At 41.5% G+C, this 27,313-nt stretch overlaps 1 protein-coding gene across 1 annotated transcript in view; it reads right to left on the bottom strand.

Moving 5' to 3' along the window:
• Positions 1–27,313, bottom strand: part of CHD2 (chromodomain helicase DNA binding protein 2) — a 108,408-nt gene that overhangs the window by 19,869 nt on the left and 61,226 nt on the right. Inside the window, exons 19-33 of the mRNA XM_068990884.1 lie at positions 26,633–26,704; positions 23,429–23,578; positions 22,586–22,734; positions 21,467–21,563; positions 20,960–21,052; positions 17,353–17,523; positions 16,256–16,431; positions 11,850–11,891; positions 11,152–11,291; positions 8,183–8,321; positions 7,846–7,996; positions 6,612–6,734; positions 5,264–5,392; positions 4,323–4,463; positions 2,538–2,672 (exon numbers count right to left, since the gene is read on the bottom strand). Coding sequence (XP_068846985.1) covers positions 2,538–2,672; positions 4,323–4,463; positions 5,264–5,392; positions 6,612–6,734; positions 7,846–7,996; positions 8,183–8,321; positions 11,152–11,291; positions 11,850–11,891; positions 16,256–16,431; positions 17,353–17,523; positions 20,960–21,052; positions 21,467–21,563; positions 22,586–22,734; positions 23,429–23,578; positions 26,633–26,704 — 1,908 coding nt within the window. The remainder of the gene's footprint in view (positions 1–2,537; positions 2,673–4,322; positions 4,464–5,263; positions 5,393–6,611; positions 6,735–7,845; positions 7,997–8,182; positions 8,322–11,151; positions 11,292–11,849; positions 11,892–16,255; positions 16,432–17,352; positions 17,524–20,959; positions 21,053–21,466; positions 21,564–22,585; positions 22,735–23,428; positions 23,579–26,632; positions 26,705–27,313) is intronic.

A 27,313-nucleotide genomic window follows, 5' to 3' on the forward strand; every position in this document is an offset into this window, starting at 1 on the left:
GGCACATGTCCATGTAACTGCATGACAACAAAAATCCAACACACTCCCATCACTCCGTGATACTCTCCATAGCCGTATACCTGAAGCCTGCTTTTCAGTATATATTTAAAGTTTTAAAAAGGACACAAAATAAACTGGAAGATACCTGTAATAACTGTAACACACAAAAGATTAGCATCATGAACAAGATTCCTATAGAAAAGGTAAGGACTACCCGTAATCACTTTTAAAAATCCAGATGCATATCAGAATTATCTTGAAGTTTTTTGAGAAATACAAATGCTCAGGTATTGGGGCGGGGGGCGGGGGGGAAGGTACGGACATAAAAGCTATCTAGAATAGGCAAAAGATATGAACGGGCAAGTCACTGGAAACACAAATACCTGGTAAATATGAAAATGAAAGTTCAACACCACCACTAGCCAATGTTCTCATACCTCTTAGACTGGCAGAAATTAAGAAGCCAGAAATCAACAAGTGTTTCCAAGACTGGGAAGCACCTAGAACTCACTCATCATTAGAAAGAGAGCAAATCTTTACGACTGTCTCAAAGATGAATTCTTCAACATCTATAAAGCAGGAGATGTGTAGACCCAAAGAAACACCCGGCTTTTCTGCACAAGCTACACACTAGAGAAGCTACTACACACACGTATGACGCCATATTTACAATTTCACTGTAGCCTATTTGTAGTGGTGAACATTTGGAAAACCCCAATGTCCATCAATAGGATAAAGAATGAATTGTGGAAATCATAAAAGAGAGTAATAGGAAACACTGAAATCAGAGACACAATTAACGTGAATAAATCTCAAAAGTGTGCATGCTGAAGCAAGGCACAAGATACACGGTGTGGCATTTATCCGCAGCTTCCAGACCGGAAAGCAGCAGTTCATGCTGTTCATGGGCACTCCGGAGGGTGTGCAGTGTAATGGGAAGAACCCACACCCCTTGGGTCAAATCGCCTGGGTCAGATCTTAGCTCTACATCTTAACTCTATGAATAAAGGACAAGGTACTTAACTTTCCTCACATTATTTTTGAAGGGGTAAAACAGAGATAATACTTACCTCACAGGCAGTCATGGAGAAAATACACAAAAAGCACACTAACAACGCCTGGCTGATTATGTGAGCTATTACTGTCTTTAAAGATACTAAGTAGTAAAACTCTAAAGTCACACATGAGAACTACGACACGTGAGAACTGCATCAAATTTAGAATTGTGGTCACTTCCGGGGAGGACACAAACCAGGGCCAGGAGCTTCAACTTAATAGTCTGAGCCTTAAAAAATTCAGACCTGACAAGACTTTATGGCACCTCTATCAATGCCTATTATTATTTCTGAAAATTTTCTGCATTTTTAAAAGATATCATAATATAAAAACAAGAGTAAATGAGCTGGAATATATAAATGTGATTTCCTTTTTTGTTTTTTTTAAATTCAGGTGCAGTTGATTGATGCTTCCTTTGTAGCTCAGTGGTAAAGAATCTGCCTTCCAGTGAAGGAAACTCAAGTTTGATCTCTGGATGAGGAAGATACCCTGGAGAAGGAAATGGCAACTACTCTAATATTCTTGCCTGGGAAATCCCAAGGACAGAGGAACCTGGAGGGCTACCGTCCAAGGGGTTGCAAAGATTCAGGGATGACTTTAGCGACTAAACAAGAACAATAAACAGCTGATTTACAATATTGTGTAAAAGCCATTTTTAAAATAGTATGCTACCACAGAAGCATTAGTTAATGATTTTCTCCTATAAATATTGGGTTAAGGAAGAACCAGAAACAGATTAGAGAGCTGGTTGTGTAATTAATTCATTTACTCACTTACTGAGATACTTCTATCATCTACACCTACTTTAGAAGACATAGTACTTTCCCTCAGAGAGCTCACAGGAAGAAGAGTAAAGAGATTTAACAAGATAAGCATGAAGAGGAAAAAAAAATACACATATGCATATAGGTTTTTGGGAACACAGACACACACAAAAAAGGGTAAAAAGAGAGAAGACTCTTATAGGATGAGGTCACTGCTGCCCCAGAACAGGAATATTCTGAGAGTTGGAAGACCACTTTTTCTTCAAAACTAAATGAACATACGCTTACACCAAGTGAACTGTGACGTGTGGACGTTTGGGAGAGGAAGAGGCCTCGAGAGGGTAGGAGAAGGGGGTGAGTGCAGCTTAATAAAGGGCACACCCGCAGCCCTGGTGAGGGCAAGCCCCCGAGGACGCGCAGGCCTGCCACCATCCTGAGCAGGGCCTAGTCCACGATGCTCCCCTCAGCTTCCCTGTCTCTCAGGAGGCGGTGCACCGCGGCTGGGACCACACCCCAGGCCGTGGCTCCGCTCCTCGCCCCACAGCACGGGAGCCTGTGAGACAGGCCACGCTCGCCACTGCTCCAGCTCACACGGCCAGGACCCCAGCCTGGTCTCAGTCACGCTGCTGACGAGAACAACGAGCTGGGCCGCAGGAGCCGGGAGAGGCGTGGCGAGCACGGCAGCTGCAGACCCCGGCCCTCGATGTCAGGACTTACTATGCTGAACGTCTCCTGGTCCAGGTCATCCTCCTCATCCTCTCCAATGGGGATGGGTTCGCTTCCTGCTGTGATATGGACAGGGCCCTGAGAGCGCTTGGATTTACTTGAAGACTTGGCGTCACCACCTTTAGGCTTTTCGGAAAAGAGTTACAAGGTCACTGTCACTTGCGTGCGCCTGTCTTGTAGTTCGGGCTTCTTTGCTGTGTCACGCCACTATAAGTGGGTGCACTAGACGGCCTCAGTTTCGAGGCATCATGAAGCCAAACACATTCAGTTAACAGCCTAATCATATACCATTCCCGCTCCTGTCTCTAAGCAGAGCCGACTTTAATTTTAGCTTCAGCAGTGCTATTTTGGCTTCTATCCCCTAATCGATGAAATGTACAAAAATGTCATCGAGAGGTTAAGACTGCAAACTGCAGAGCTCCAGCAGAGGAGCAAGAAGCAGCGTGATTAACAGCTTAAGAATGAACATGTGCTTCAATCTAAGTAACTAAAATAGTTTAAGTGACTGAATTTATACGAATCCAGGTGGATGAAGCTCGTTTATCCATGAAAGGGTGCAGAATGATGGAGACACAGATACAAATAAAAACTAACTTTAGGTATGAACATTTAAAAACATAAAACAATACTATGCTTTGCTTACGATTACATAATATGTAGGAAAAGTATAAAAACTGGGTAAGGTAGTTTCATACCAATGTCAGAGTACTGTCACAAAGGGGAGTGACGAAACTGGGAGAAGGGACAGAGGGGAGCTTTAACTGAGGGGTGCTTGGTAATGGGTGTGTGGAACACCAAACACAGCAGCCAGAAAAAACCACTTGAAGTAAACAAGAAAAATGTCAACAGCTGCAGAATCTGTTGCTGGTACCAATATCTGGTACATGGTTGCTGGTTAAATCGTTTTCTGTGCATCTATTTTTTCAATATTTCATTTTAACGGTATCTTTCTGCAGAAGCACAAATGCAAAGAAAGATATCTGTCACAACAAGAGTTTATAGCATTAGAAATTTGAAAGCAATGTCAATATGGGAAACTTAAATTACTTCCAAAAAGTTATAATCAAACAAAATCTTATCTACTAAAAATGACTTTTTAATTTATTTGCCTGGAAAACTATTTGTGATATACTGTTATGTGGGAAGAAAAGGCAATCCAAATAGCCTGGCCTAGTTTTATATTTGTTCTTATATGCATATAATAAAAAAAGTTTCATATGTCTTCATTAAGGAATCTGTTAGACTTATAAGTGGTTGGTAGAATTCAGTTATTTGCATGTTTTGATTAAAGATTAATTGAAAAGTAACTTCATCAGAAGTCAGCAAAGATGCAACACTGTACAGAATTCTAGGTTTGGAATGAACTTCATAAAACCCCAAACATGAAGATTACACAATACCAAGGCTTTTAACCCATTTCTACTCTTGACAGTGTCTGGTTTGAACTCTAAACCTTTCATGTATTCAGATTCATCTATGGTCGGTGCTTTTCTAACATGAGTCTGAGAACATGTATCAGTAACTTCCTGTCCCATCTCATTCTAACACGCTCTCTGAAATGTGTAATAAAAGAGCGAGTAAAGGCTTCTACATTGAAGAATATCGCAACTCACACACTGCCCCCTCTCTGCAGGCATCCTGACAGGAAGCCCCATCCTGGGATACAGTCATGAAATGACGATTCTTTCAGGGCCCTCAAACCCCGATGTATTTCTAAATTCTAGGAGGGAATCCCAAAGGCTGTGGGCATCTCAGGAAGTAGAGTGACATCGGTACCTTCTCTTTCTTGTCTTTCGACCTCTTCCTTTCCTTGTCCCCTTCCTTGTCTTTCCTAGAACTCATCTGTTTCTCCTTGTTCTCCTTGTTCTCTTTCTTCTTCTGTTTCTTTTTCGTTGGACTTTTTTCTACGCCATCGTCCTAGAAAACAAATGGGGCTGTGAGCTTTTGCCACAAACTTTTTATTTCCTTGTTTACTTTCTAGAAAAAAACCACTAAAAAGCACTGCCCTCAATGGTTCATCACTGCATCCACAGAAGCATGTTCTCAAGCACACAGCCTTAAAGCCATCTGCTTCAACTGAAGCCTAGACAGACAGATGCTCTTCACTACACAGGCGTCATTACTCCCATGGAAAAAACTGAAGACCAGAGAGTACTGCTAGGTAGTAACTGGTAAGGTTGCTAGAATCTGAATTGAGGTATGCTTGACTCAAATCCACGCTAGTTCATGTACCCACTGCTGAGCCTCCTGGAACTAACCTCAAAGTGCAACAAAATGAAGTCCTTGATTCAACAGGCTGAATGCTACCAAGTTACTTTTCACTTTCCTTACACCAGAGGTTACAAACTGACAGATCTGGGCCAAGTCTGAACCACAGGAGAGTTTTTTTGGCCCAACAGTGAACTGCATCATAGATGCCCTTATGCTCGAGGCATGTGCTCCCTGATCAACCAGTCTCCACCACTCCTCATCACCCCAGCGGTGAGGCTGGGCATCAGATGCCATTCATCACTAAATTTCGTGGCTCCCTTTATTTGCTTTCATTATTTCAATCACTGATTTTACATGAAAAACAGGTTAAGCAAAGATACATGTATTTTCTATTTCCATTTTACCTACTCTGGTATATAAACCAAACACACTTCAAATGGTTTTACACCAGCTGGCACAATAAATGTAACTCAGAAAATCATCTCAACTGAAACCCAGCCTCACACCTTTACTTCTCCCTCTTCTGACGGATTGTCTGAGTGTCGAGGAGATGAAAACTCAATTCCATGCTCGTCTTTCAGCCTCGGTGCTTTGTTTTCCTTTTTCACTCGAGGCTTCCGCTTCTTTAATTTGGCCTGGAAACGAGAAGAAAATGATGATAAAACTACAAATCAAGTCCCTCAAAAGCATGACCAGATAACATTACAATTCTTTGAATAGTAGCAGCCACATAATTCAAAAGAGGAAACTCAAAAGAAAATTCAAGGTAGTGCAATCAATTTTATCTGAAGGAGAAAAAAAAAAATCATCCTGTGCCTCACAAAAATGTCCATATTAGTGAACCCACTGACTCCATTTTTTGGAATTCAATCTCAAGACAAAATTCAAAAGAAGGAAAAACACCTTATGCACAAATACGAAGAAAGATAATATGCAAAAGATAGTAACAGGAACATAAAAAAAATGCAGAAGCATGCTGTATCCAAAAATAAGGAAAGTGTCTTTATCTACTCAGATATAGTATTATCCAATAGTAAAAAACATGGTCTCATCTATCTCTCCCGAACCTAACTTACAGAATATCCTCAACATATTATGCGAAGAATGACATTACTTACGCAATGGGACTTTGTTAAGGACAAAGTATGGGACTGGTTTTTTTTTTTTTTCCCCTAAAATTTGCTTTGTTTATCATGGAGGGAAATTAACACAAATGGCATAGCTCTGGGAGCACTTAAGGAGTGTGTACACACAAAAGCTACTGGTACTGGCTGTAACCTATACTATCTCCTAACTGTGATTTGCATCTTTCTAGGCTTGAAGAGAAATGACAAGTTGAGGAAATAAAAGGTAAAGTTCAGAGGAGTCCATTGGTAACTCAGCTGAAATCTTTCACTGAGCAGGGAAGGTCACTGCAACTGAAGCCCACTTTCTGAATTAACTGTGTATCCTAATTACCCATTTTATCCCTGGGACCTGTGACTACACGTAGCCAGTGTTAGCTGGAACAACAGGCAAACTCAGTGATATTCAGACAGTAACAAGATCTATGTTCCAAAATTAAGGAAACGGCGTAAAGCAACAGCAACAGTCTATCTAGACCAGTGGCACTGGGCGAGATGAGAACTATTTTGAGGCAGTATTCTAGGAGAATGGGTTTATGCCAAGGTGTTTAGGTATTCAATTACTACACGAACACTGCTACCATTACCAACCAAGCCATTACCACTGAACAAGCTGACAAGGAGAGGATAGCATTCTGTGCTGCAGCCAAAGGGGCATCTCTTGCCCAGCTAACCCTGCAGGGCAGGAGCCTCAGGCTCCAGGGGATGCCTAGCCGGCAGCTGCACTCACCTCTTCCCCACCTGTCACGGCGCCCTCCTTCTCCAGACTCTTCCTGAGCAGCTTCAGCAAGTAGTCTGCTCGGGTCTGCAGCTGCTTCCCCTGGGGCTTTTTATCTGTCTCCACGGGCAGAATCTTCAACAGGAAAGGAAGAGAAGCACCCGGCATGGCCCACAGCCCGGTTAGTGGATCAGGATGAACAGAGATGACAAACAGCTGAACGATCCTTTCCCTCCCCAACCACCCAGAACACAGAAAAAGCCTCAGATCCTATCTCATGTCCATGGCTCCCAGTCACTGAACATCCCTTATGAGCCGTTCTCATTTTACAAAATGGGATGGAGAAATCCAGCTCTCCCACTGGCTCCTACCTGTGCTGTTAACAGGGTAGAACAACTCAGGTAGGAGGGGCTTGTTGGCTTCGTCTGCTAGAGCATCCCAGCCGTCGTGGATTTCCTCCTTCCAGGAGCAGGGAATCCCTGGAGCTAGGTTAAAGCTTCGTTTTAGATTGAAAATGCTTCTTAGAGCATTGCCGGAGAGCACTGAGCTACGCCAGGACGCAGCTGGGCCTCCTGGCCAGGCTGGATGTGGTCTCAGTGCTTATGGCAGGGTGCCGGCACCCTCTGAGAACACCGCACCTGGGATGAGCGCTGAGGGACGTGCCAGGAAAAGCCCTGCCGGGAGCCCAACATGGAGCGCATCCTACGAAAATTTGAGCCAGTCAGCTTTCCCTGCTTACAGCTCTGAGCACGGCCTCACTACTAGGCAGCCTGATGTGCAACGGATAGGGTGGGAGGCTTGATTTTGTGGGAGAAATACAGCCCGTGTTTAACTCTATTACAAAAAATACCAAGGCACGGCTCATTCTTTCTCCAGGTGGAGAACTGATCCAATATCGTTTTAAAGAAAGTGCCAACAACTCAGGCTGAGGAATGCTTTTATTATTAATAATCCAACCCTGGTATTTGTTGCAATGAGATCTAACCTACGATAAATATCAGAATTTTAAGATTTCTCCTATATATTTCCCCAAAATTTCACCTGGCTATCATCTTCAGCTCTGAAATAGTGCCACAGTCCACTAAAGACGGTAATGTTTTCAAGGCTAGAAACCCCAGGAATTTACTGTTGTACTAATCTTCAATTTGATCCCCCACCCCTCAGAAAACAGTTAAAAGTAAGTCATTGATAAAAAGATATACAACAAATCTTCTAGAAATCTCCAGCACCACAGATAATCACTTACTTTGTCAGTTAACTTAAGCTCTGGGTCCGTTTTAATTAGCTCCCAGTTTCCATAGCCATGTTCATAAATTCCCAGCAATAGACGAGAGTCGTCCTCTACTCCCCACTCAACATCAAAATGTGCAGCTTTGACACGACAGGATAAGCAATACCTGAAAAGATTTCCAAAGCAGGAGGACGTGAGAGGAGAGGCCTTTCTGATTTGGAAATAAACACAAATGAACATAGACAAAGCATTCTAGTACATCAGAGAAAAGACAATTAAAGTACTACACTGTAACGTCACATCTGTTTTCTAATGGCACAACCACCCGTGCGTGGCTACATGTTATACTCACTTTTTTTTTTCTTCAGGGTCTACAGGGATAGATTTATGCAGCATCTCAAACTCTTCTTCATGTTGGATAATAGATTTCACATTAACCTGAACCCCAGATATCTTGATAGTTGGGCCTCTCTTTTTCCCTGGTCCTTTCCCTAAAGAACATCAATTGCATATCTGTTACGTGAGAATTCACCGTTTCACAGAAAACGTAGGTGAACAATCCTAAATGCTCTCTTATTCCCTCAATGTGTATCTCTGGTTTACTGTTAATCCAAAGATACAATCAACAAGGCAAAAAAATTCTCTCAATTAATGTTTGTAAAATAATCTCTAAACAGTTTGGTTTTTTAAGATTTAGAATTTTTCAGTCCAGCAGTGTTTATAATTGTATTTTAATCTTCCTCTTTGTTTTATACTTTGGCTCTAAAATTAATTAATGAAAGAAAATTTTCAAGGAGTAATATAAACACTTAAATATTTTTCTTTTGTTTTTCTAACTCATCAATAAATTTTTTTAAGATGAACTCCTTGACTATAGAAGCCTGAGATCAAGTTAATACCTAACACATTTGAAAGGATGAACAAAATAAGTCATGGAAAGGTTATCCCTAGCTCAAGTTTCAAATTAAAGTAATCCTAGAGGCAAAAACAAAGCAGGTCAACTCTAACCACAGGCCTGGCCAAAGTCGAAATCTGTGAGATAATGACACTTGTCTGTGAGAGAAAAGACAGCCCTGGGGACAGGGATAAAGGCAAGGTTCTCCATGCACTCCTTGTTTTACAGTTCTGACTTTGGGCCAGGCAAACGGTTTACATAATTAAAACACACAACGTTTCATAAAAACAAGAAAAGCAGTCCCTAGAAACTGAAATGTAAACAGAAGATACTGAACGACTTATCATAAGTTATAACCACACAGAGAAAAGAACAATTTCAAACAATCTTAAAACACGGTTCTTTGTATATTGCTAATGCATGTATTTTAAGGACAAAAAGAAATGCAAAGGCATCAGACTTTGCACTAAGAAGTCTTACTGTTAACAGTAACACTGGGGGAGTTCCTTGGCAGTCTAATGGTTAGGGCCCACGGCTTTCACTGCCATGGCCCAGGTTCCATCCAGGGAACTAAGACCAAGCAAGCTGAGAGACAGCAAAACAAACAAAAATCCAAACCAAAAAAAAAACCAAAAACAATAAAACTGGTTATTAATACTTGGAAATATGTGTAAGACAAATACATGATTATGCTAACATTTCTAGGAACAAAAATTTCTTGGCTTGAGAAAACAGGTATCAATAATCTCACATTAGAATTGGAAACTGGATTCAGAAATATACTAAGTGCCCGTTTATAGGAAATACAGGCATATGGAAGGGACTTCCCTCGTGGCGTATGGGTAAAGAATTCGTCTGCCAATGCAGGAAACCTGGAGTCAGGAATACACTGAATGCCAGCTCATAGAAAATCCAGGCATATGGGAGCAAGTTAAGCAATGCCCAGAGGAAGCAATCCATCCAATTCAGACTGTGAATAAGCACAGAAAAGACACATGTGGGCGAGGGGGCACCTGTCACAAGGAAATATTCCCAAATATGCTGTAAGGTAGACAAAGGAAGGTACAGCAGTATGCACGTCACATCACCAACTGTGTTAAAATAGCATCTATTCCCATTTTGAACATATATATATATATTTTTTACATTTCTAGAAAGAGACAAGAAACAGGGATAGTTGGTTTTCATTTTTCAGCCATATGAGTGTAATACTTATTTAAACCAATTACAAGGAAAAAAGAAAAACACTGTAATGGTAAGGTTTACTTTTGAATGTATTCTGGGTGCTATAAAAGCACAAATTTGGATCACTGTCCATACCACTCAAGTTTTTCTTTCTTTCATGGGGGGAAAAAACCCAAAAACCACACCTAAAAAATGTTTTTGACTATATTCAAGGTATTTTAAAATTCTATTACTTTAAGTAATAGTATAAAGAAGAAAATTTCGGAGCACAGATAACGCTCTACTTGATGAAATAGCTAGCACTGTAAGGCAAACGTGATGACAAGCACTTCACGTGTATGAAGTTATTCAAGTGGCCATCCAAGCCCGCTGACTCGGGGCTACTACTCCATTCTGCCCCAGACCCTTGAGGCTATCACTTGTCTCAGACCTTGCAGCTGAGAACCATCAGGACCAAGATTCCAGGTCCACTGGCTGCCTCCTACGTGTGAACCCCTAATCACAGCTGACAGAGCCTCCTGTGAGCAACCTCAGTGAAGGGAGACACAAGACTGGAGGCAACTGCACAGATACACCACAGTCCAGGGAACTGGAATGGCCACACCTTCATCTCTTTGAGGCTCAACTATAAGGGCGTCCTTTAATAACAAGGACTTCAGCTCTCTCCTGACACCTCCTGCTTGTAGAGGACATGCAAAAGTACCTTGGGTGTGTAACAGAAAACATGCTACAAGTCAAATTCAATTATAACAAATTCTAGTGCCAAGGAAGTCTCACTCTCACAAAGAGTTTTACAATATTCAGCTACTGCTTTGTCTATTTGGATTAATTCTCTAAATCCTTTATCACAATAAAACAACACCTGTATGTGCATCCAAGATAATTCCTACTGGTGGTCTGTAATGTACTCACTCACAGCGGCAATACAAATGTGCCCAGTCGGGCTTTACCTCCTCAGATCTTTACATCATTCAAACCAACGTGAACTTTCTACGGGAACATTAAAAAAATCATTCCGCTTGTTCAGTGCTCTGCACCCTGGGCAAGTCAGCTTCGTTTGGGAGTAAATCTTTGGGATCTAACAACTGAGTTCACATAAAGGCAGATGAGAATACACACTTCAAAAAAGGAGGGAAGCACAGGATACAAGTGTGAAGAAAGAGAGCAGAGAAGAGACCCCTGAGCAGCAGGGATTCCAATTCGGGTCTCTGACCATCTCTGAGGCAGACCTGCTGACTTACCCTCGCTGGCATTTTCTTTCAGCTGCTCTTCATATTCCTGCATTGCTGACACACAGCTGTTGTGAATCAGCTCCCCCAAGCGCTTCAGATCCGCCACAGACTTATCTACCAGCTCAGCATCGCGTGCTATGCACTCCAGCCTGAGGAGAGACAAATACCGGGACACACCTCAAGGCCCTGTGCCCACGTGAGCTACCACTTGGTTTTGCATAAGCTTGCTCCTTATGAAGACACTTCTCTCTTCATTCCTCAACTGACTGTTCCAAGGCTCCAACAAGAACCCTCCAGCAGTGACTATGCCTAACTTACTCACTTTCCATCATAAAGAATTTGACTTGGAAGAGTCCACAAAAACAGACTAATTCAGAAAACAGGGGAAAGGGCTCAGCTTTCTTTATTAACTAAACATGCCGTCGGGTGAAGTGCCCAGCAGCTATCAGCACTAGTTGGCTTCTTCGTGCTCACTTTCCTTTCTCCAGCCTACTTCCACTCACTGCAGTGTTCCTAGAAGCAAAGTGCAGTTACATCTGCAACACGTTTTGTTGATCTCCAAGTCATCTGGAGCATGTCATGTCTAAAAATCAGACTGTCAAAAGGTGCCAGACCTTAAAAATGGAAAATAGAACCAAAAAAAGAAACTGCTACATAATAGAAGGGAGAAAGAGTTGGACAAGAAACTATCGTGTTACTAAGCTTACCGTTCAAGAGGGAGACCAAACTTCTTATACGCCTTGATGAACCTAGGAAAATGATTAATAAATCACATTTAAAAAGCAGACTTCAGCTAGGCTGGTGCAAACACATTCAATGATGAAATACGAGCCATAAAAATGGTCAAAAACATAAAAACAGTCAAAAAGAGATTTTGCCCAATCCTTGCAACTGCCACTAAATGAATGAATATTGAATGCCTTTGAAAATGGCCAACTTAAAATGAGTGCTAAAAACCTTTTCAAACCAAAGTTTCATGAAACTGCTTAGGGATGTAACTGAGTATGGTGGCTTAACTCTAGCACTGTAACTGTTAGAAGGTACAAGTTTACAGGTAATAGGTAATAAATGATTTAATAACCACAACTCTTATGATAAAATCCAATACAGTCTTACTGGTCTATTCAGTCCACTGCTGTTACTTTCAATTCCATACTACAGTATTTTCTATTCTGTTCTGGTCAATAATACATCTAGAAGAGTTTTAGGACTGCCTCAAGCACTTACTGTAATGAGGCAAAGTAAAATAAATATATGATTTTAAACTTTTTAGGCAAAACTATTTTGAAACTCTGACTCCTGCCAAACGGTGTCTCCAACCTAAAACCTAATCACCCTTCCCCCAAGTCTCTAGTCTAAACTACGCTAAAAGCCAATATATGGGTAATCTGTTCGCCTCCCTAGAGCCAATCACTAGCACTTTCACTAAAAAAGCAAGATTCACAATATATGAAGGGCATCACTGTAAAACGCCAAATTATCTGGTTAGCTAACAGTGAAAAGAGATACCGTGGAGAAAAAAATGAAAAGAGAAGGCGTAGCAATTCTTAACAATGGTGATGAATATGACAATAGCTAAGAAACAATATTAAAAGGAACAGCATGGATATAAGGATTAGGAAAGTACTGTATGTGAAAGCAAGCCTGAGGGTTATTCCTCAACTCCACTTTTCTTTTTTTTGACATATACTGAAATATTGTACATCTGAAATAATATGTCCTTTGAGCCTACTTCAAAATAATAGTGAGACAGAGAAGCACTCTAATGATGGAGTAATAAGGACCCCTGAAAATCTGCTCCTTCATAAAAGCAAGAAGAACACTGGCAAAAACTGTCCAAGTCAACTTTGTCGGAATGCTGGAAATTAATCAAAGGCTTGCAGCTAACTTATAAGCATATATTCAAGAAAACAGCTGACTCTCAGTATGAATGGTGAGCTCTCTGCCGTTCTGACTTGCTCTATGTCCCGTGCCCCCTCCCCAGCACCAAGACTGCCTTGAAAACCACTCTCCCAGCTACAGCAGCCCAGCAGCCATTCCAGGGAGAATGGGCTTGGAGCTCCACAGAAGCTCCTTTCCCAGAACACAGTGCTATTTGGCCTGACCGATGGCACTCTGAGAAACTCCATTCTCAGGCTTGTCTTCATCTGACTTGGGTCTTTGTGAAGACACTGTCCATAGTTCATCAGTCAAAAATTAATTAGAGACAAAGGTTTAACACCATGGCTGCCTGAAGCAGCATTATAAGCTGAGGATGAACAAGCTGATCAAAAACCGCGACGGAAAAACTGGGGTGAAAAGATGTTCACAGGTGTCTTTGAAAAGCTCGGGCCCATTCCCGGGAATCTAGAAGGCTGCACATGTATAGGGCTGTGTGCAGGCACACTGAAGACACGAGAAGCTGTTAATCTCTCACCTCTGACCAGTCCAAGGCTCCACACAAACACGAGCTGAAGGATAAGGCAAGGTCGTACACTGCCTGCCAGAGCGTGAACACATGCCTCAGCATTCACAAGGGGTCCTCTAGCAAAGGCTGGAGATTTACTGTTTGGTAGCCTTAAGGTACTTAAGAAAGTCTCTGCCCAATCATCAGCTGAGCTCTAAGCTAAATGAGCAGAGACTTCACAGAACTAGTCCCGAAAAGGTACTAAATAGGCAAACAACGACAACAACGAACAGCAAACACAGAAAACTGGCTGGCAAGGGGGATTCTGATGTCCAGGCCAGCCGCATTTTACCACTTAAAATGTCCAGTTTTCAACAAAAAGTTATAGGAAACAAGAAAGTATAATCCATATACACGGGAAGAAGGCAGTTTTCAATGGAAACAGTCTCTAGGAAATCCAAAAGTTGAACTTAATAGACAAAAGATTTAATCAACTATTGTAAATATATACAAGAACTAAAGGAATCCAAGTCTGAAGAATTTAATGAAAATTTGAGAATGATGTATCACTAAATGGAGAATATTAGCAGAGATGGAAATTATATAAAGGAGTCAAATATAAACTGGAGTTGAAAAGGACAATAACTAAGATGAAAAAAGCATCACAGGAGTAGATGTGAATGGACAGAAGAAAAACATCAGTGAAAAGGTAAGTCAACTGAGACTATCCAATGTGAAAGAGAAAAAGAATAAAGACTATCCTGCAAAAACAAAGGAGAAATTAAGACATTCCCAAATAAATAAAGACACAACTTGTTTCTTAAAAGAAATACTAAAGAAGAGTACTTGGGGCAGAAATGAAAAGACATGAAACGATAACTCAGATCCACACGAACAAACAAGAGCCTCAGGAGGACACCCGAGTAAGTAAAAAAGACAGTGTGTATGTATTTTTTTCAGTAACTTTTTACTTCTCCTGAATGATTTTAAACCTGTTTGACAATAAAAGCACTAAAAGGGAGAAGGAATGTACCTAAACTGGAGTCAAGTTTTAGAATACCACTGAAACTAAGTTGATATTAGTCCAAACTAAATTGTTCTAAGTTAAAATATTAACTATAATCTCCAGGGAAACCACTAAGAAAATAATTTTTAAAATGTAAAAGAAACAAGAAAATTAAAATAGTATACTAAAATCATGCAATACAGAAGAGGGCAGTAATGGGGGAAATAACGAAACAAAAAAGATACAAGACACAGGAAACAAACAGAAAAATGCAGACATAAACTATTTTATCAGTAATTGCATTAAATGTAAATGGTTTAGAGACTTCAATCAAAACAAAGAAATCAGTAGAATGAATTTTAAAAAATCATCTAACTAAATACAGCCTGTAAGTTTTAGATTCAAAGACACAAATAGATTGCAATAAAAAATGAAAAAGATACCACACATACAGTATCAAAAGAGAGTATCTACATGAGTATTGAACCAAGATATAAGCTTTCAGACATAAACTGTTGCTGGAGACAAAGGACATTTTCTGATGAGGAAAGGGCCAGTCCCTCAGCACAGCACATTATCAAGGATCCACACCTGACAGCAGAGGCCCAGAATGCAGGACGCAGTGACTGACAAAATAGGGAAAATAAACAGTGCGGCAACAGTCGAGATGTCAGCACGCCATTTCCAATAATGAACAGAACAACCAGGCAGAAGATCAAAGAGCAGAGAAGAGCCGAACAGCGGTAAACCGACAGGCCCAACAGACACCGTCAGCCCAGCCGACTCAGCCACAGGACAACATACAGCCTTCTCTGTGCGACACTAGGCCCGGAGACGGGAGAAGCAGGGCCACACACCAGACAGACCACCAATGCGCAGCGGTTAAGATGATACCCAGCGGAAGGGGCGCTGATGTTTCACCAGTGTTTGTATGTATTTACGCTTTTCCATAGTAAATAAAGAAAAGAACAGGTGTAACATTTAGTGGGAAACCTCATGGCTTCAAATACTGACCTAAAAGGACTACGTGATATAGTTAAATTAATAATATGGATTAGATCATAAAGCTAGCTATCTTCAGAGTTTATACTTTCTGCACCTGTTTAAAAAGATAACATAGAAACTAGGGGGAAATGGTTTGAATGCAACAACTTTAGATTTTTCTGGAGGGCGGAGGGATGTGAATCAGACACCAACAAATGTGTAGTAACTACTGACACAGAAAGATACCTAAAACTGAAAGTGATGAGAAGCAAGCTGCCGAACAATATGCTGTGCATAACAACATGTTGTGTGTGTTAGCAAACCAAACGGATACCAGTATTAACACTAACAGCAAGCAAACTGGGGTTATCTGTACTCCTTTAATTTTTTCTATGATGCTATTTCTTCTACATACATTGTTAAATATGCATGTATGTACTCAATTCTTCAATAAAAACAAAAAAAAGTTTCAGCCAGAGGTGACCTCCAATAGCCTCTTTCCTCTTGGCTGGACTTTCTTCATCATGAAATGTTCAGAGCAGAGAACAAGAAGTAAACAAAGAGCTCAACTAAGGAAAAGCTTGGAGAAGGCAGAATCACCCTGGAGTCTTGGGGCACGACTCCTGTCTCCCTGCTGTCCTCCGCCCTCCTTGTCACCCAGGTCAGGGATGCACCACCTGAGGCTCACAGCATGCCCACCCAAACGTGAGGGGAGGGAGAGCAGGGCCTCCACCAACCTCCGGATCTCAGCGTCCGTGAATCCCTCCACCAGGTCCTTCCGCACACTTCGGGGACGCCCTCTGCGCTTGGGCTTCTTGTCGTCATCAGAGTCATCCGTCTCACTCTCAGAGGCAGAGGACCTCTGGGCCTGTCTCTTAGACTCAGTATCAGAGTCACTGTCATTTGTCTGAGCCTGAAAACGCAAAGGTACACTGTTGCAAATGCCAGGTCCAAGTAATCCAAGGACTAAGACCAGCCCATCTTAACTCCTTAAAGCTCGGAACTTCCTATTTTATCAGGCAAGTCAATCTCCCTTTAAGAAAGGAGGAGGCAGATAACGTGCAATGAAAGATCTGCTTGTGTATTCACGCTGCCAGAGGCATACTGTCCCTGGTCCACGCTGCCTCTGGTCATCTGGCCATCACTAAGTACACTGGAATAAAAATATCTGGATTGTAGGTCCATGTTTACTTCCTGGGGCAAATTACCTCTCCATGCCTTTGTTTTCCATTTGTAAAATGGGGATAAGAGCACCTATAATATAGGGTTTTCATATGAATTAGTCAGTCAGTGTAAAAGCACTGACTTATTATGCCTGGTACACTGTGAATACTCAATGATAACTACTGTTAACTAATACTGACTTACTAGGATCTTAGGCAAACCTGAGTGTGCTATCACCTACAAATTGAGTAATAAAAACATAGTTTATCTATTTCTATGTTCTTGCAAAAATTAAATTAGATAGTGCCTATGATGGTGCTCTGTAACTGAAGCACCTTTATATAATCTCTTACTAAGTATTTTTATCAAGTGCTATGAACGAACATTTACAGAGGAAGAGACATTTGACTCTGAAAGCTAAAGGCCTTGACCATCAGAACCAAACTGTTAGAATTACTCATTCTGGTCTCAGGTGCAAAATGCAACCTTTGGCAAACTCAAATCATGTTCAACCATCTCTCAAAGGGCCAAGATGCCGAGATGGAACATCTCCCAGGTATGCTCCTGGGCCCTGCGCACGCTTCTGCTTCCCTCTGCTAAGTTCCCGAAACTCTGCCCTGGAACCCTGCACGTCAGAACCACTTCCGTCTCTTCTGTCTCACTCGATCACCTTTTTAGTGGAACTCCGAATTCGAGGCAACATGTAAATCTCTTCCAGCTCCTTCTGCCGCTCTTCCTCCTCCACTTTCTTCCTTTGCTCCTCTGGGATGATCTCATCCCAGTCCTTGTGAGGACGCTCGTCAAGCTCTTCTTCATCCTCCATCGTTGCAAAGTTGGCAACCTTACAACAAAAGGACTTCACTGTCTGACCGACATTTCACTATTTCCCAAACACCATCTACTGAAACACCAACTCAGGCAGTGTTTTGAATCTAAAATGCTATGAATAAGAGGACTCCTACGATATTACATAATCAAAAAAAATCAGTTTTCCACTAATTTCTCCCTTATCCCCTCAACAAAATCTACTTGCCGAGTTCTAAAGCTCATCAGGAATTTTACTAAAGAATAAAGAAAGATAGAAAGATACAAACTGTTTTACGTTTTATTAAAAGATGTGCTATTAAATCATACAGATTTTCTAATACACTAACTAGAACTTTTAGATTTATTTGATGATAATATTTGCAGGGAGTTCCCTGGTGGCCCAGTGGTTAGGACTCCATGCTTCCACTGCAAGACTGCAGCGGACACAGGTTTGATCGCTGATCAGGGAACTAAGATCCCACATACTGTGCTGTGTGGCCAAAAATAAAGTAGACACAGATCATCACATCCGAATCCCTAATGTTAGCCCAGTGTGGACTGACAGGCCTGTGCACTGTAAAATGACAATGAATAGAGCTCATCTGAAACAAAGCACAACTCAAAGCAGTAGCTACTGTCTAGTCAACTGGTTACCTTATTCACTTTTATTAAAAGTACAGAAGCTAATGGTATTTGATAATTTCACATGCTCAAAACTGCGTTAGTCTCAGGAACAAAAACAAAAACATAAAATGCAAAACTTTAAGCAAACTTGGAAGAATATTCCATTTACTTCATGTTGTAGTCTGGTCACTAAGTCACGTCCGACTCTTGTGAGCCCGTGGACTGCAGACCACCAGACTCCTCTGTCCACGGGATTTTTCAGGCAATACTGGAGTGGGTTGCCATTGCCTTCTCCAGGGGATCTTCCCGACCCAGGGATCGAATCCCAGTCTTCTGCACTGTAGTCAGGTTTTTTACCAACTGAGCTATCAGGAAAGCCTGATACCAGACATTTAATATCTATTTATACAGACATAGTATGTATCCCAGAAAGAAAGTCATCTGCATGTATGCGTTTGAAAGCCTTAGACTATGGCTACAGAGAAACATCTACCAACTCTGGCCACTTCTGAGCAGCAGTGGGCAGGCCCCAGGACTGGACTGAAGTTAAAGAGTTTTAGGAGGTTCTATTCTTCAAAATAACTTAAGAGCTGACACTGAAATCAGAACTTTTGGGCAAAATTAACTCTAACTCCCAACATGGGTATTATGTCTTCACAATCAGAATTTTAATATTACAGGACAAAACCAGGGTGCATAATTTCTGAGATTTAAAATTTAACATTTTTCTGTTCCATAAAATGAATTATCTGACTGATCTCTCAAGTTAAGCACTGTTTGTAACTACTTTAAATCTCACTTTTAAAATGGTATTAGTTGATACAAAGACCAATACTACAGATACATCACTGGTTCATGCAGCTGGGAATTTAACTTTCCCAAGAGTGGTGTAGCAGTCAAGGGCCAGACGCTACAGGCCAGAATCCCTGTCTAAAGAAGTAATAACAACTCCAAACATGTGTGACTTTAGGAAATCTACTTAGCCTCCTTGTATCTCAGTTTCCTCATCTATAAATGATGATAACAGTGACTGGAACATAACATTGTTGTAAAAACTGAAAGACTGATATACAGAACGCACTTAAAACAGTGCTTACAGTATAGCAAGAATTTTCTAAGGATTGGTTATTATTACCTAAGAAATTTGTAGTCATAAATAGCTCAAAAAAATGTTTGTTATGTTTCCAACATGTTAAATTAGCTTAACAAAAAAGAATTAAGAAAAGAAAGTCAATTCAGTGACGCACTCCAGACATACAGAGTCCCTACTTAAGCAGAACCCTACCTAACCTGATGCAGAAACATAATGGCCAAAAGGGCTTTAGAAAGACAAGTGTCACCAATAATGTGGCTTCTGATCAATCTGTAATATGCAGCAATTTTCAGATCTAAATAATCATATAATATTTTGACTAGGACACCATCATGAAGATTACTTCTCTTTAAGAAGGGAGCATTAGTCACAGCAGTGAAATCCAGCTGAAACAGTAACAATTCACCTCCATCTTCTGCATCCTTAAGACACATTAACTCTGATCCTAGAGCTCTGTGATCCACTCAACCCCTTTCTTTTTCTTCCACTGAGATGACTTCTACCTGTGGCCAACCCTGGACTTCATCACAAAGTACTGCTTCCTCCCAACACTTCTCAGTCCTAGTGGGTCTACCACACATAATCATCCATGTCACCTCTTACCCCCTTCACTAACATGCTCAGAACCAACCCACGATGAATCCACTCAACCACATTCTCACTTGAATCTGGCCAACTTTCTGCCACTTTGATGACTCTTCTGTGCCTCCTAAGCCAATCTTCCACCTTGGGATGAACAACTGATCCAGTTTTTCTGACCTCAAGTAATGCTGGAGAGTCATTTGATCCTGCTGACTTGCTCTAACATGAAGCCCCACCTTCTAAATTCAGCTCTAGTCCCTGTCAAGTTCCTCCCAGCAACTCCTGGCCCCTGGATGGAGCCATCCCAAAACTTCTCCACTTCTCAGCTAACACCTCACTTACTGGTAAGTAAGGTCACCAACTGGAGCATCTACATCTTCCCTCCCCTCTCCTTCCCAAAGTGGGTTCTTCTTTTGTCTTTCGAAGGCCAGTTCTTCCATCTATGCTTTTGATTATATCCCTTCCAGTCTCCTCCTGGGCAATGTGTAACCAAATTATCCTTCTTTCCTTAGAACCTTCAATGTTTTCCTATTCTCAAGCTCTTTCCTCAATCTAGAAACATGGTAACACCTTTAAAAAACCTTACCTTGCCTGAACCTTCCATCCTTATAAATTACTTTCACTGTTTTCCTTACTAAGCTTTTTAATAAAGTCTATATTCAATGCGGTCACCTCCTACTCACCCGGTATCCAGCTTTTGCATTTAGCCCTGATCTCATTTAATTTTCTATCAAATACCACCAACCATCCCACAACTTCCCTAATGCCACAATGTCATCAAGAGCTTCCCCACTGTCACCTTCGATTTTCACACCTCTGACCTCTCTTTGTCCTGATTCTATTAGTGTCTCTCCCAGAGCTCCACATTATCTAGTTCCCCACCCGTCCCACTGACAGCGTGTTTGCAGCCTTACTCACACCAACTATTTTTCTTCTAGCCACTGACTCTGGGCAAGATGGACCACTTCGGTGGTTACCCCCATGGGAAGGACTGTATGGTCTATATTCACACCATACTTGCAACTCTGGAGAATGATTTTAAGGGTTATGAATCAAGTCAGGTAAAAAGAAAAGCACAGAGTGTCTTGCACTGACAAAGTACTGACAGGCATTGCTTATTATTGGTTCACAAATCAACGCCAAGGACTTTCTCAGACAATGATTTTAATACCTTAAATTGTGACAGAAGTTCATCTGTTGCACTTGTTGAGACTTCATTCTCTCTGGTTTCAGCCAAGCGCAAAATTTCATCTATATCCATTTCCTGAAAGCACATGGTAAAAAGGCAACAGCGGTCAGCATTCACTGGGAATACTGGAGCAAATAAACCAGCCCTCTTCTCTGATACTCCATTTTCTTTTACACCCACAGTTTTTATAATGTTTTATATCCAATGTTTCAAAACTACTATTCATACAAATCATAAGATGACACTTCAGAAATTACAAGAAATAAAATTGGAATAAAAAAGAGCAAAGACAAAACCCTCCATGATTTTCTCATTCTTTCCCATTCAATTCTGTAAGCACTTTCAGCCGTATAAGGAAAAACAAAAACTGTTCTGCAAGTAACTACTCTTTCTTTAGAAAAGTCTCAGGTTCAGAATGTGCTTCCAGAAAAATTTAGACTCTCACAGATGATACTTATCAAGACATTCTTTCCCCTTGTTGTTAATTACCTGAGGCTCTGATTCTTCCCCTTCAAGCTCTTTGAAGAGATCCTCTGCTCCAAATTTCAAAATCGCTGTCAGCTCTTCTTTATTAAAAGGATTTGAACTGTAGAAGTAAAATGTAGTTGCAATCTCTTAGGGACATCAAATAACCTCTATTGAGTTCTAAATATCTATTCTTCCTAAAGAGATCCAACTACTGGTGAAAACAGAAATTCTGCCACAAGAAAAATGATCTCACAAATATTTCATGGTTTTTAATCCACAGGATGAGTCTGCAGTGGTAAACTTAACAAAAGACTAAGATAGCAATTATTTTCCAGGAGGTTCATATATTTACATGGGTAAGCAAGAAAGATAATTAGCAACATGAAAGAAGGGAATTCTCTCTTCATCCTTTAATTCAGTAAGTTATTGTTCACCAAGAATTTTCAAACACCTCCTCTCTGGTCCAAAATAAAAGAACAAGCTTTTTCTGTCCTAGTTTTCTTTTTAGTGGAAAATCATCATCACCTAATTAGAAAGGGCTCATTTGATTTAACCTGTAACACAGGTTAGACTGCCCCAGAAGATACTGAACAGTTTGGTGAAAATGTAAACTCTCTAAGAGAAATTGCTGTGCTTCCAGATAAAGCCAGCTGAAGCTTAACTATTCTCCTATCATACCCTTTTGTTTTCAACAGGAAAGGCAATCTCCACACAAACATTTTTATCAATAATAAGGAACGGCTGCCATTTCAACCTGCTGCAGCCTCGCTGCTTAGAAGTCCAAGGCAATACAGTGAAAGCCTGATGGCAACCACACAGCTGCCACTGCTGCTGCTGCTGTGTCATACGGCACAGGCAAAGCCAAAAGCAAAAGGCCAGAGAGGAGGGTAGGAAAGACAAGAGGGCACATGAGGAGGGCTGATACACCAAAAAAAAAAAAAAAAAAAGAAAGAAAAGAGGAAGGAGAAACAGGGAAAGCAAAATAAAATCAAAGTGTCATCTTGCAGTTTTGGCTTGGTCCTTTCCAGGTCAACGGATTAATGTCTGTTGTAGAGCATCTAATGAGAAGAATGAATGAATTACACGAAATGATGCTGTAAAATTGACGTCTGCTACCTCTCCCACCTTTCTGGCACTTACTTGGACCTCCCAGAATTGTTTTCCAAAACCGTCCGGCCAGTGGTATCCATGCGCTGAATCACCAGGTGGTCCAATACCATCTTCTTTTTGGCCCGTTCTATGATCTCTTCCTCCACGGTCCCCTTTGTAACCAAGCGGTAAATATTTACCTGCAGGAAAAGGCAATGTTATGCTTATGCCTGTTCACACACATAGAAAGTTATTTCTGTCTAAAACCAAGAGAGGAAAAAAAAATCTGTTCTCTGCTATGGCTTACTACTTGTAAGTCACTGATCCAAGCAGACAACTTAAGCATTAATATATATATAATATATTATATCTTCTATTATGGGCAACATGTTACATTCTTAAATAAAAATTGCCTCTAAAAACTATTCTTATAGCCTTGACCTAACGATAAAAATGCTGCTGAAGAATTATCTGTTCTACCAAAACTGAATCTCCAACCATATATGAAACTTAAATGGTAGCTAATACTGGAGCAGACTTTGAAATTCATCCTTGAAGGAAAGAAGTGTGTACTTGCGCAGCCTACGGCGGCACTAACACTGACCATGTGTAATCAAAGTAGACTGCGCTGAACCATGTGAATATCACATCTTTTCTATACTAAAATAGAAATTTTCAATTCTAAGTCTATATTCATCATGTACCTTTTGAGTAAGCCAGAAAGTTACTGGTCATACACTTTACAAACGGTGAAAAAGAACTGGTCCATAACTATAGGCTCATCTCATCTCAGCCCCAAAGACAGCGTCTCTCTACTAGCTAATTAACAAATAGCTATCTATCCACAGACAACAACCTCCCCTCCGAGCCACATCCAAAGGCTTTCCCACTGACCTGCTTCTTCTGACCAATTCTGTGGGCTCGGGCTTGTGCCTGCAAGTCGTTCTGGGGGTTCCAGTCAGAGTCAAAGATGACAACTGTGTCCGCTGAAGCCAAATTGATTCCCAGGCCACCAGCCCTTGTCGAGAGCAGGAAACAGAAGTCCTGTACACAATGCAATATACTACTTTATGCAGTGGCCTCTCAGAAACAGCCACACAGCCCAACAAGCCCTAACACCTGGAGACCCCTGCAGGTGCGAAGAAAAGTGAGACGTGATGGACAACCTTTACAGAGGCCCCGAGAATGTCAGGGACTTGATGGCAGAGTGAGTTCTCATTTGACTAAAAGGTAAGAGAGGGTGCAATGAGCTAAGGGAGTCAAGTAGAAATGGATACGGCAGCAGGAGGAAAAGAATTAGTGGTCCTGCCCAACTGAAACTAGTATACAAGCAGTTAGCAGAAACCAGACAAACTTAGTTATCAACAGATCACGTCAGTAAGTCGCCTGCATACTTATTTCCTGGGTGGAGGTGAGTCATGCCATGTAAGGCAGGCAGTCCATACAAGCAAGGAAACTTTACTGAGCAAATGTCCATTCATTTATTAGGCTGCTGACAAATACAGAGACACTGTACCAACAGGTGACAGGACGGAGCCACTGGGCAGCACAGGACCCTCAACCACCACGCAGCATGCACCAAGGAAACCAGGGAAGGACAAGCTGAAGAGCTGCACACGGCAAAGAGCCAGGCCCTGACACGTCCCAGCTTCCACAGCAACGCATAACAGGGACTAGGCAGGCACCCCACCCCCGGCTGCATCTCGAGAAAGTGGCTCTCAAACACTGGTAATTCTGAGTTATCTTTTGATAAAATGGCTGTATTTAATACATATACATAAACACAATGAAAGGGTCTCCCCAATCTAAATAAATCATTCACCAACACTGTCGTAGAACTAAAAATAGAGAGAGCTGTCTCACAAGAACTTTAAACAGTTCCAATGAAGAACTGATCACCAGGGGTGTTGAAGCACTGAGTCTGTGATCCTTGGTAGAAATACCCAGCAGTTCCACACTCTAGAGCAAAGCCCACAGGTAAACACTTGAGAATAAGACGTCTAAGACATAAACAAAATCTGAGGTCTGAATGATCATAAAAAGTTATTTTCAATGTCATTCTTTATCAAAGGTAGTATGCACTATATTAAGATATTAGTTATGTCTATTACCAAATAGGTGAAGGTTTAAACCTATGAAACTAAAGGCTGAGGTAAATTAGAAGGATTCATACATAAAAGTATGAATATGGGGATTTCCCTGGTGGTCCAGTGGCTAAGACTCTGCGCTCCCAAAGCAGGGGGCCTGGGTTCGATCCCTGATCAGGGAACTAGATCCCACATGCCTCAGCTAAGACTAGGCAAAACGAAATAAATTAATACATTAAAAAAAAAAGTATGAATATAAATTGTCTGGAAAAAGTGATTGAGCAAAAGGCACTAAAAACCTTTTTTACATGCTCACATCCTCTTAACTAAACATCTGACAATAAAATGGTTAAATAAATGAGGGAACAGGCATGAGAAATATGAGAAACCATTATTTTTTTAATCTTTAAATGATACGGAGAAAAGGCTTAGAGTAGAATTTTGAATGAAAGGTGACAAGACTATATGCAGCCTGATTCCAACTGGGGCAAACATAGAAACAAATTAAGGGTTTCCTCTGGGATGAATGAAATGGACCCAGATGATATGAACAGCAAGCTGGGATGGGAGTTTGTACAGCTTTTCTTCTTTGTACTCTTCACCAACTTGCGAGATTTCAAAATGTGCTTATAATCCTTTCTCCCAGTAATAAAGTACATAAATTTTTTGATTAATTTAAGAAAGACTCAGGTTTGCAGAAAATGGTATCTCGCCACGGGGCAGGGGGATGAGTGGAGAACTATGAGGAAACCGACTTTAGTTTTTTCTGACTCAGGGCTGTATAAGACATTTCACTCATACTGAGTTTCAAACTCAGAGCAGGGCACGAAAAGCCAAGCCCAACACAGTCTGAATAATAAAAATAGCTGACACCGACGGCACGCTTGCTCAGGGCCGCGTGCTGATTGTTACACTAAAGTCGCCACCGCAGGGTTACGAAGCGGGGAGTGAAATCATGTGAAAGTTTACAGATGATGAACTAGGAGGAGCAATGGGAACTATACGGTTATCAGTATTTTTAATAATTCAATTCCTCTTGTCCTTGACTATTCAGAGCCTTGGTTCTGGAGAGATTAGTGTCTAAAACTCCTCAAGGAAAACTAAAATTTCAGGCTAGAGAAGAAGCCAGAATACCACAGTCTAATTGGGCCAGTGTGCAATTCGAGGGGCAGAAGTCCTGCCATTCTGGAGTGACAGACACAGTGCTTAAAAGCTCATGAGAAAGCAGAAAGTGAAGTCCGGTCTTTCTACACAGAAGAGTCGCCCGGACTTCAGAGGCTCCCAGGTTCTCTCCACAGACCGCTTAGTCCCACCTCCAGCGCTCTCCTTGGCTTCCTCCCCTCCTCACACCACTACAGCCCCCCATGCTAAACCTCTTCCCCCTCCTTCTCTCAAATCCCATGGTATTTAACAGCTTGACAGGCACACATTACAAGGTTACAAGGCTTCTAGCTTGTCCCAAGGGCTCTTCCACACATGCCTTAAAAACAAAATACTTCATATTGCCAAATTCAAGCTGAACACCTAACAGATGAACCGATGCTGCTATCAGCCCAAGCAAGGGAATTAAGCCACATCCCTACCAAGGTCCAACAAATCTGAGACACGACAAACATACTTTTTAAGACTCAAGTCACCAACAGTACAGGTCGGAACCTTCTGAATTAGCACACATGTCAAAGTGAATCCTATTGGTCAGCCCTCCGCAACCTGGCCTTGTTTTTCTTCTAGGCCCAGAAATTTGCCATCTGGGAGCACCAGAGCGCACTCTGTTGATATCAGAGCTACTCTGCCATTAACTCAGCCCAGGGAAGAGAAACAAGCACGGATACGCTTTTCCAGGGTGACAAACAACCAAGTTAAGAGGCGCCTTTTACATCAGTGATTTCTCTTATCAGACAGGACAGCTGCACTGTGAACTGCTTCTGAAACAGAGTACATTCAGCTAGAAAGGCTTCCCTCTTGATACAGAGCCCAGACTGCCCAGGTAGCAAAGCCATGCACACTGTACCTCAGACCCATCTGCGTTGAAGTGGTCCAGTGCCTGCTTTCGGATTTCTCCCTTGATGGAACCATCCAGACGCTGTAAAAATAAACCACGAGAAAATCACAAGGTAGGAAAATCAGCTGCACTCAAAATAGAACAGAAGACTTGGAACCTTCCTCACTCCAACACCCTCTGAGTAAAAATAACCAGAACACACTGGCCAAAAGTGCCGTCCAGGGGCTATGCTTGAGCAGCACCCCCAACATGCCCCAAGCTCTCTGGTTACACACTCAAGCTCAGAAGCTTCTGGTTCTGAGGGCCACCTAGGCTCATCCAAGGATCAGAATCACTGCTAGGACATTAAGGAGAAAGACGGCAACTGCGCTGTGCTTAGAGGCTTTGTCTGATTCTCCATCTGTGGGTACTCAAGAAATTAGGAAACGCTACCGCTGGTCACCTCACAATTAGCTCCTGCAGAAAAGTGATGCTCCTGAGTTAATATGGCTGAAAGCTGCCCTGTTACTAACTGCTGTATACACCAAAAAACCCTTTACATAATTTTGTTTGGAAGACATTTCCCCACAATACTGAAAACATTAAGCTGGTCATATACCCCAGCTTTCCCAAAAACTAAAGTGTTCAAGCAGCCAAAATGTATCCTCAAGAGAGCCTCTGGCATTTCCCAGCACATACAATTCTTACATT

The sequence above is a fragment of the Capricornis sumatraensis genome, chromosome 19 (assembly GCF_032405125.1).
Source record: "Capricornis sumatraensis isolate serow.1 chromosome 19, serow.2, whole genome shotgun sequence".
NCBI lineage: Eukaryota > Metazoa > Chordata > Mammalia > Artiodactyla > Bovidae > Capricornis > Capricornis sumatraensis.